The sequence below is a fragment of the Myxocyprinus asiaticus genome, chromosome 21, assembly GCF_019703515.2.
Source record: "Myxocyprinus asiaticus isolate MX2 ecotype Aquarium Trade chromosome 21, UBuf_Myxa_2, whole genome shotgun sequence".
Lineage (NCBI taxonomy): Eukaryota > Metazoa > Chordata > Actinopteri > Cypriniformes > Catostomidae > Myxocyprinus > Myxocyprinus asiaticus.
The window spans coordinates 12,947,859-12,959,049 of NC_059364.1; the positions used below are offsets into that span (position 1 = coordinate 12,947,859).

An 11,191-nucleotide genomic window follows, 5' to 3' on the forward strand; every position below is an offset into this window, starting at 1 on the left:
TGATTGGCTGCTACGCATCCGTCCGCATCGCACAGTTTGTAATAAATCGTCGCGTCGCTCCAGCGCAGGCAGCTCGGGGAGCGCATACAACAACAGGTAAGCGCAAATAAACTACTGGTATCTTTGTTTTATGATAAATCGTTGAAAATTGTTCGTTGTGTATTTGTATAATACATCAATAGACGGTAAAACAACTATTAATCTAGTCGGGGTAAAGCTAAATACTACAATGGCCTGCTGTTGTTATTGTAGCCCTGATATCCTCGTGATCATGGGACTCACTGCCTTAACAAAAATGTACCATGGTAAACATAGTTTTCGCCAAAATGCCTAGTTTCGAACACTAGTTATTAAAATAAAGATGTAGTCATTTGATATTGGTCATCACAGAATAAATTAAATAAAATGGCATGTCTCATATCGTAACTCCTGTTAACAACAAACTATAGTAACTATGGTGTTTTAGCAGAAACTGTTTTTACAATAGTGTGAATTACTGCACAGGAGTACATATTTACTACTGTGGGAACTTTTAGGTGGCATACACTAAATAACATCTTCCATGGTTTAACTTTTAGCACTTTAATTTATCTCTGTCTTACTGTACACACTCTATTTAGGACATCTGTTGACATTACGATAATGCACTCTGTGTGTGTGCGTGCGCGTGCGTGCACCAGTCAAATGCCAACACAGATTTATTGGCATGATTATAAAGAAATATTGTCAGACCATTGAAGCAGATATATGCAAAAGTAGCATATTAATAAGACAATATAGGTGGTTGTCAGTGTATTTGTATAGCATTGAGTGTTTGGTTATGTTATGTTATTCCAGACAGCAGTATTTCCTTATAATTACAAAAATATTTGGAAGGGAGTTATACTCCCCTTATATCAACAAATGGTGTATTTGTGTGCCAGTATGTTTTGTGCTCTTTGTCACACTAGACATGCAGATAATTTTGCCATATCAAGGAAGTTTGAAAGCATGCATGATATTTTTCTGATGAAAATTTGAAGAGCATGCATGGTTTTTGAATTATTTTCCTTCTCCATTCACTGGTACAGTAGACTGCAGAGATGACCCCGCAGACAGTAGCAGTTTTAGGCCTTGCCCTGAGCCTGGGGCTGGTAGTGAGCAGTTTTCCCACCGAACAGCCAGAAAATGGGAAAAACTGGGTTGTCATAGTGGCCGGATCCAATGGCTGGTACAACTACAGACACCAGGTGAGAGGAAAGCTGGTCTTCGAGGAAGAGGAAGTTGATGGGCTTTCCAGACTGATTATCTATTAGTTGTCTTTATGGAAAAAAAATTACAATTCTGTCATTTAGTCACCCTCCTATTTTTGCAGACCTGTATGACTGTCTTCTGTGGAACACAAATGAGCAGAGTTTTAGGGACTGACATCCTCAGTCACCATTGTATGGAAAAAGATGCAATGAAAGTGAATGGTGACTGAGGCTGTTATTCTGCCTAATATTTGCTTTTGTGTTCCACGGGTAAAAAAAGATAATACGGGTTTGGAACAACATGAGGGTGAGTAAATGAATGCAGAATTTTCATTTTAGGGTGAACTATCCCTTTAACATTTGCTTAACATGGAGTTTTCCTGTGTGTATATAGGCCGACGTCTGCCATGCGTATCAGATTGTCCACAAGAACGGCATCCCTGACGAGCAGATTGTGGTGATGATGTATGATGATCTCGCTAAAGATCCTAAGTGAGTGTGATTCTTAATCAATCTGGTTAAAATTAAGTGGTTTAAGATCTGGCCTGATCACCCAAAATTCCTTGTTTTGAGTCTCACAAGAGGTGATCCATGACCTGGTTGCTGTGTTGTTTTATCACTATTGTGCCCTTTGGCAAAGCATTTAACCTACATTACACCACGTTGTAGAGAATGTACTGTAAACTGTTTCAGATGATAAACTGCTGAGTAACATCAATATGAGCTCCTTCTTCTAAGTCAATTTGAAGCTGTATCTTCCAAGAGCACACATGTAAATAAACTAAATGTTCAGCTTTACCACACACACACACAGCTTAGAGACTGTTCCTTTTCAGAAGTCACAAGTATCTTATTTAACCAGCAGAAGCTGTAAGTGCTCCAAAAGGAAGGATGCAGGAATTGTAACATCAGTTTCTTTCTGTTGTGGCTATAAAAAGTGGCATTGTGACATTATTTAATTTCGTATAAAGACAAAACAGTGTGTGCATATTTATACAATTTGGGAAAGAGGTCAGATTTTAGCCTTATTTGAAATTTTCACTATGTTGCACAACTGTGACATGTATTGTTTTAGTGGCGTCTTTATGATTGTATATGTAGGTCAGGTGTTCTGTATGATCTAACACATTTTTTTTTTTTTTTTTTTTGCGGATTAGCCCACTGCAGTAAAGTGTTTGTGATTTTAAGTGTACATTTGTCACCTTTTGCTCAAACAGACTTTCAGTACAGATGTTAATATAACTTTGTGTATGTGTTGTCCAGTAACCCAACTCCAGGAGTGATCATAAATCGACCTAATGGAACTGATGTTTACAAAGGAGTGCTGAAGGACTACACCGGTGGTGTGAGTCATTTATTTCTGAATCTGAGATTTGAGCTGGTAAACAACATATATTTGCCATCCATTCATTAATACTGCATGTTTGTCATACAGGATGTGACTCCTCAGAATTTCCTGGCGGTGTTGAAAGGTGATGCTGCTGGTGTAAAGGGAGGATCTGGAAAAGTGCTGAAAAGGCAAGTTACCATAACAACAGAGGGGGGTCAGGGGTCGTGAGCATGTGTGTTTTGGTGTTTCTGTAAGAGAGGCAGTTAAAACCTTTAAGTTGGAATGTAATTTAGCTTTTAGGGATTTTTTTGTATCTTCCTTATTTATTATCCCCAGTTACTGTAAAGTCTCTGTCTGTTTGTCTCTATCTGTGTTTGTGGTTGCTGAGTCAGATATGCAGTAAAACAGGTCTTGTGATTTACTGACCTGTCTCAGTATTTTTCTCTGTGGTTCTTCCTCCTGGCAGTGGTCCAAATGATCATGTGTTTGTGTATTTCACTGATCACGGTGCCCCAGGTCTGCTGGCCTTCCCTAACGATGACGTAAGCACTGTCAACTTCCTTTGGTCATTTTAGCTGTGTCAGATCCTTTTGAGCTCTTCTTGAACACTACACACTTCTGTTTTTATAATTAATGTACAATGGGTTCCAAATTTCTAAGATCACCAGTGAAAATGTTTGTCGTTTGGATTTTTATATTTAAATACAACAATTTACATTACAAATGTTATCAATTTGGAGTGAAAAGTTGAGTTGAAAGGTTTACATGAATTTCAGAATTGCCCCCTTTTGCTTTAATAACAAGCTGCACATATACTGCACAAAACCTGATGGCCCAGCATGACTTAAGAATGCTCCAAAGAGCATCTTGTATGTTTTAATGGAAGCAAGAAAATCTGATGTTTTATACAAAGGAATTAACCTGACCAGTGTCACAAATTTGTTTACTGGACTAGATTAGAAATAATGCATAATCTTAATTATTTTATTTTTATTTATTTAATTAGTGCAAGTCTTACAATGGGGGGGGGGGGGGGATGAAGAACTTTAAATTCCAGGTTTAAATAAATAATAATTAAAAAAAGTTTTACAATTTTGAAACATTTAAAACAAAGGGTTTAATTTCCAGGTTTAAATAAGTTATTAAAAGTTTTACAATTTTGAAGAGTTTTTATTTTATTTTTTTTTCCACAATTTTGAAACATTTAAAACTAAAACAAATAATTTCCAGGTTTTAATAAAAGAAAAAAACAAAACAATCACAGATTTTCAGTGTGGCCTCAGACTTTTGGACCCTACAGTAGATACAAAATTTGAAGCATCCTAAATAAACTTTTTTCCAAACCCAGTAGTACTGTTTATCTTACTCACGAGAGAGTTTTAATTTTGTGTCTTTAAAAAAAAAAAAAGTAAAAAATTTTATTTTTTTTGAATCAGTACTGACAGCAGTTAGTCAGCTGACATGAAAGAATGTAATGAGTAACACATTTAACTCATAAGTTTAATGGTGCTACATCAACAACTTTTCCAGAAAGGTGACCAGTGGGGTTGGGGAGAGTTATTGCTTCACTTCTCTATAAATGACATGTGATGATGAGTTGATGGGGAATTTTGTAAAATTAACTTTGCTTGCTGTCGTCTCTAAAGAAACTTGACGTAAATTTGTATCGGTTTCTCTTTTTCAGCTTCTTGTAGATGACCTGATGAACACCATCAAGTACATGCATACAAACAATAAATACAAGAAGGTGACTGTGTTACTACTTGTGTTATTTTTGGGAATAGTTAACCCCCCAAAAAATGGACTTGATGAAATTCATCATTTACTCACCCTCATGATGTTTCATCCCTATATAATTTTATTTCTTCTGTGGAATGCAAAATGAACTGTTCTTTTCCATACAACGAAAGTGGATGGTGACTTATGCTGCTAGTCCATAAAAAGGACAACAACAAAAAAACACCATAAAAGGATTATGAAGTAGTCTCCAAGTCTTTTGAAGCCATTCGCTTTAGCCATAGCTTTGTGTGAATTACAGACCAAATTTTAAGCTATTATTCATTGATAATCTTCACTTCTGTCAGAGCTCTCAAATTATATTGTGTGAACTATTTCTTAAATGGCTATTCATCATTTTGGTTGTACTATAAAGCTACAATCCATAAGAACCCTAATCCATATAATTTTATAATCCAATTTTTTCATAAATCTTTTTCTCGCTCACACATTTAGATGGTGTTTTATATCGAAGCCTGCGAATCTGGCTCCATGATGAAACCTCTGCCTGTTGACATTGACGGTAAGTTTCTCTGACATCATCACACACACACTGTGTGTAAATCATACACTACAAATAATGAATGCTTTCTCTGTTTCTTAGTCTATGCCACAACTGCTGCCAACTCTGATGAGTCCTCATATGCCTGTTACTATGATGAGGCCAGAGACACCTACCTGGGAGACTGGTACAGTGTCAACTGGATGGAGGACTCGGATGTGGTTAGAATACATAAATTTGACAGTGAACTTGTACCTTGTTTACAAACATACACACTCACACATTTATCAAGAAAAACAGAAGAGAGGATCATTTATTCAGTATGAACAGTCTGATCACCTTCAGAGGAAGGTATCCTGAAAACAGTCATGAAAGGAGCTGGTGTCTCGCATACTTTTTTTAATATGGTGTTGTGTGTTTGTTTCTATAGGAGGATCTGAGCAAAGAGACTTTGGCCAAACAGTTCAAGATTGTAAAGGCCAAAACCAACACCAGTCATGTGATGCAGTATGGAAACAAGGTAATACACACAGACAGTGTCTGACAGGTGAAGGACATTCAGTAAAGAATGAAAAGCAAGGTCTAAAGTTAACATACACCAAGTGCCAAATGCAAGTAAGAAATTGCTTTGGCCAGTCACAATACTGTGAACAGGAACATAATATATTTTTGAAGTCAAAGCATTGGAATGATAATCTGACCATTGCTCACGTAAGTGATGTGTGCGTCACATATAATAAAGAAAACATCAGTGACCTGTTGTGACTTAGCTCAGTGGAAAATCTAGGAAGTCCCCCCCCCGCCTCCAAAAAAAAAAAAAAAACTCCATGTGATTACAGACGTGAAATATTCCTTGCATTAAAGCCACCAAAGTGAAAATATGAGGAACAAAATCTTGTTGGAGTCCAATCCAATTCCAATTGTTTGACAGGTGCAGTTTTACAGAGGCTTGATCATCTCACCAATGATGCTATGAGAGACACAATGGCATCCACTGTTTGTAATAAAGATGCAATGAAAAATGACTAAATGATTACATTGTCAGGACCAAATAGATATTTTAATAAAAATAATGCAAACTACAGTTACATTTTCTCAATTCCCAGCTGTTGGCAGGTATGACAGTTAATTATTAAATATATTTATAATTATTTTATCATTTATTTAATTATTATTTATTAATTTCAAAATAAATTAAAATTTATCACATTTACTTCAAATGTCCTCATGGTCTTTATTCATTTTTAGAGAGCCTAAACTGTAGCTGTAACTATGTGAGAATTTGTACTGCGGAATCCTGGATATGTTTTAGTTCTATTGCAACATAATTAAAGGCTTAATTTATATGCATTGCTGTGAGGAGTTTCCATTACAATGATGTATATTTTGTCTCTTTGGTGAGAAATTGTCTGCCAAAGGCAAAAGCATAAATGCTGTTATGTGGATTGTCTGCATTGCCTGCCATATAAAATAATTTTGTGTTTGTTCATATTTCAGACGCTGTCCCACATGAGGGTGATTGCATTCCAGGGTAACTCAAAAGGTCTTGAGGCAGCTGAGCCTGTGTCTTTGCCTGTGGTTACTGAACATGACCTTATGAGAAGCCCTGATGTGCCTCTTGCAATCATGAAGAGAAAACTCATGAAGACCAATGACATCTATGCTGCTCACCAGCACCTGCAGAAGATCAATGCACATATGCTGGTTTGAGGCATTTACCAGTCTGTTTAAAGGGCTCATATCATGAAATCACCATTTTCACCCTCTCTCTGACCAGAATTAAATGGATAGATCACCCAAAAAGAAAAATTGTCATAATTTGCTCACCCTCATGCCACCCCAGATGTATATGACTGTTTCTTCTGCTGAACACAATTTTGTTATAGAATATCTCGGCTCTGAAGGTCCATACAATGCAAGTGAATGGTGACCAGACATTTCAAGCTTCAGAAATAGCATAAAAGCAGCATAAAAGTAATCCATACGACTCCAGTGGTTTAAAATATGTTAATATACTTTTATGCTTCCATTATGTGATCTTTTTTTTTTTTGGAGCTTGATAGCTCTGGTCACCATTCACTTGCACTGTATGGACCTACAGAGCTGTATACATTTATTTTATTTTCACAGTGACCCAATCAAGTGGCTCTGTATCAGACCATGCAATAGGATAAATTGTTATATTACTTCAGCAAGAAAATTTGATTTGCAGTCTTGTAATTGTGTAAATACTTTATATAAGTCAACCTAAAACGCTATTCACAGCCCATTTTATGTATTTCCGAGTGAAACCGTATACTTGATGAGAACAAAATGGAGAGTGGGACTTCATTTCATCTGCTGGAAATTGATTTGATCATGAAAAGTGGGCATTTCCAACCAGAATAGAGCTAGGTGATTGAGGAGAGGGGTTTTGTAAGTAAGAGGGAATTTTGATGTTGGTGGAGCTAGTTGTTACATTTTGATAAAAGATTATGAAGACCTTTTTTTTTTTTTTTTTATAACGCACTGGTGCATGCATGACCAGGAACGTGCATTAAGAAAGTACATGGGATAATTTTTATTTCATGTTGATTCATGCATACAGTGTCCTAGTATTGTTTACAATCATATGTTGATGATGTGTGTGTGTGTGTGTGTGTGTGTGTGTAGGTGCGGGAGCTGCTTGCTAACACTATGCGTAAGATTGTGGAGCATGTGGTGCAGGAAAAAGAAGAAGTGAAAGATTATCTGGAGGGACGTGAAGATCTGACACAGTATGACTGTTATAAAACTGCTGTCAACCACTACAAGCAACACTGCTTCAACTGGCACCAGCAGGAGGTATGACCAGTCAAACAGGGGTTCTGTTTCCTGTTTAATCTTCATGATTTAGGAAAGAGACTGTATACACCATAAAATAAGCATGCACAACTAGGGCAAACCTCACTATTACTATTGCTCAAAATTCTAAACCCATAACCCTAAGTATTAAACTTGACATGTAACTTGTTCTGCATCGTTTGTGCTACAGACATTAAATTTTGCGGCTTGTTGAGGAGAGGTGTGCAGTTACTTTTGTAAGCGATCAGACTTTTTTGCCTGGCATTCAATAAAACGGATGACAAAAATACCATAGACTTACAATATAGGAACGAACCACCACCTGAGCCATAGCTAAGGATTAGAATATCATATTAAAAACTTGGTGGTGGGGTTAAAACCACTGAGAACACCATAGCAACCACATAGCAATGCCCTGACAACCCCCATATAACATCCTAGTATCGGCATGTTTCGCATGGGCAAGCTCTTCTTGCAGGAAATGTATGAAAATCTAATGCGTGCGTGCGTGCGTGTGTTCTCTCTGTTGCAGTATGAGTATGCTCTAAGACACCTGTATGCTTTAGTCAACCTGTGTGAGGGAGGATACCAGGCCCACAGGTAAAAAATCCTGCTTGTCTTTTTCATCTCTTTTCTCTTACGTCTAAATGCTGAGCTTTAAACATTTGTTACAATTAAGGAATTAAGCTCTTGTGACGTGTATTTCTATTATAAAATGTCGCCCCCTGTGTGCAGTTGCTGGTAATAGTTATTTTGTGGGGTGTGAATAAAAGGGCAAATCAGATTTATTTTTTGTGTTATTGAAATCAACCCTGTAATATCCATCCATTCTCACAGAATCACAGCGGCAATGGACCATGTGTGTTACTTCAGAAATTAGAAACATGTGAACATGAGCCACTGAGGGACTTTTACTGTGGATGAACTACTTTGCACAAAAGAATCTGACTGTGGGAGGAATCTGTATAACACTGCAGTGTCATGCTAGACTTTGTTTTGATCTTTTTGGAAATGTGTTTTTTATGAGGAATCACAGTTTTTTAAATTTTGTGTGAATGTTTTACTGTTGTTTATTTTTGTTTTAAAGAAAGAAGCCTGCTTTAAGATGCTGCCCAGTGACTCCTGACAAACTAGTTAGGTTGTTAACATTTTGTTTTATATTGTTTTTGGATTATTTTGAAATGCCCGATCATCAAGAGACAAACAGAATTTTGGCTGGGCAGTAAATCTTCAGAATGGCATGACAGAAATTTGCATGGCATATTGTTTTGCACATCAGTTTCTGTCACAATCATTAATAAAGATTTTTGGAGAGTTTGGAAACCAAAGAACTTCAATGTTCTGTCAATGAATGAGGTTTGATTCTTCGTAATGGAGAATAAATGCTGTTAATAGAGTAAAGTAAATTTCATTTAAAAAAAACACTAGCTCAAATTTTGCTGCACGTTTTTGATGTGGTGCTGTCCTAAATGTAATTTTAATTTTTTTTTTTAATTTTTTTTTTTTTTACTGTGTTTATCTGCTGTTTAGCTAAGCAATGGCAATGCCCAATTTCACTGCATTAATAAAAACAAAACAAAAACTTTGATTTATTGACTAAATATGTACACATCAAACTAATAATACAACCTAATCTGTCTACCTGAAGCCTGTGGTCATACTGAACAAGAAAAGTCTTAAATAACTGAGATCACCTTTCAAAAACAGCTGCAGGTTGGGCACTGAATAAGCAGGTTTGTTCTGCGCAATGGCCGGTCTGTCAGGCTGGGTTATGTCAAGTGCTCTTTATTTAGAGAAAATTGAGGACTTGATGCTTTGATTTAAAGGGAGTGTAATGTGTGAGTGTTTGCTGGATTTACAGCTCTGTAGGGAAAGTGAGATTGCACTGGGGACGTGGGCTAAAAAGTTCTGTGAAACAATACATTCAACTGGAAACAGTCTTCCTGTCAATGTGTAATCTGTTAAGTACTGAGTTGTACTTGATTATAAAAGAAATAATAAAATTGAATTGAATTTGCAAATGCATTATCTTCATTTCAGTCCAAGTTATATTTTTATTCTGTGGACAAATTAAAGGAATATTCTGGGTAGAATACAAGTTAAGCTCAATCAACAGCATTTGTGGCATAATGTTGATTACCACAAAATGTATTTTGACTTGCCCCTCCTTTAAAAATAGCAAAAATCTGGGTTTCAGTGTGACACTTACAATGGAAGTGAATGGGGCCAATTTTTGGAGGGTTTAAAGACAGAGATATGAAGCTTATAATCTTATAAAATAATCTGCATTAATTCTTCTGTAAAAACTCATGTATAATTTGAGCTGTAAAGTTGTTTAAATTGTAATTTAATGTTTACAGTTTTTTTTTTTTTTAGGGTTTGTTGACATTTTGTAAAATTGGCTATAACTTTACACAGAAAAGGTTTGTAAGTGGTTTTATCACACTAAATACATTTTTACACGCATATTGTTTATGTCAGGTGGTTATACTTTTGAAACAGTGAGTATTTTAACATTTATGGATTGGCCCCATTCACTTCCATTGTAAGTGTCTCAGTGGAACCCAGATTTTTGCTATTTTTAAATAAAAGCAGGGGCAAGTCAAATTTGTATTTTCGTTGTAATCAATTGTATGCCACAAATGCTGCTGATTAAGCTTAACTTGTATTGAACCCAGAATATTCCTTTAATAGATTTTCTCTATCATAAAGCAACAAAACCACTCAGTAGTAGTGGGGAATATTGGCAAAGAGACATATTCTGAAAGTATTTGCTCCTGAAAACGTATCTGTCTTGGATATCAGAGCTGATTTTTTTTATGTATAACAAATGTTCATGCTACCATTTGATCAAATTCAGCTTAAATGCTTTTCAATCCTATTTCTACTTTTTGTTGCAGAGTTGTTAAAACAGGTGAAGTGACAGGAGTTACATAATAACATGTACTGGTAAAGTAAAAAAAGTAAATGAGTCTCTATTTTACCAGTTGTTCTGCACACCCTACATGTTCTTATCTGAAAACAATCCTTCAAATTTAGACTGTAGAAAGCCATGCCTTACTTACATAATATATTGTACAGTCATTGTTTGATTATTGTTTTCTTTGCCTGGTTACGCAAGAATGAGATGTATCCAATTGTAATATAACATGTTTCCCCTGTAACCTGTACAACTGATGTGGCAGAAAGAAAATGTGAAACATAAACTTCAGTCCTGTTTAAACTCCATATGTCTGATTCAGCTGAAGTTGTGTTCCAGTGTGTTCAGGTCTGAAGATCATGTTCAGCAACCATGGAAAACCCAAGGTAAGATTGGCCCAACACACAGGCTATGGTCTCTAATTCATCTTATCATTTATGCTTCTCTCTTACCATTAAAATAATAGGCTCAAGGGGAAATAACACTTTGCATTTAATGGCTCTCATTGATTGGAAGCTTTGTTGTTTTATGATGGACTGCAAATCAGTCAAATCATGTTATCAGGTGTTGAAATTCTACAGCATTTGTGATATGTGTAATTCAGGACA

The 11,191-nt window shown here is 36.1% G+C and overlaps 1 protein-coding gene across 1 annotated transcript; it reads left to right on the forward strand.

The window, feature by feature from the left end:
* Positions 1–9,684, forward strand: LOC127411656 (legumain-like). Its single transcript, XM_051647370.1, has 14 exons — positions 1–96; positions 1,071–1,229; positions 1,627–1,724; positions 2,496–2,577; positions 2,668–2,750; positions 3,029–3,104; positions 4,247–4,309; positions 4,795–4,861; positions 4,943–5,061; positions 5,271–5,360; positions 6,338–6,544; positions 7,493–7,663; positions 8,196–8,263; positions 8,501–9,684. Exons 2-14 carry the CDS (start codon positions 1,083–1,085, stop codon positions 8,541–8,543), a joined length of 1,314 nt encoding a protein of 437 aa, XP_051503330.1. The 5' UTR covers positions 1–96; positions 1,071–1,082; the 3' UTR covers positions 8,544–9,684.
* Positions 9,685–11,191: the final 1,507 nt, after the last annotated feature.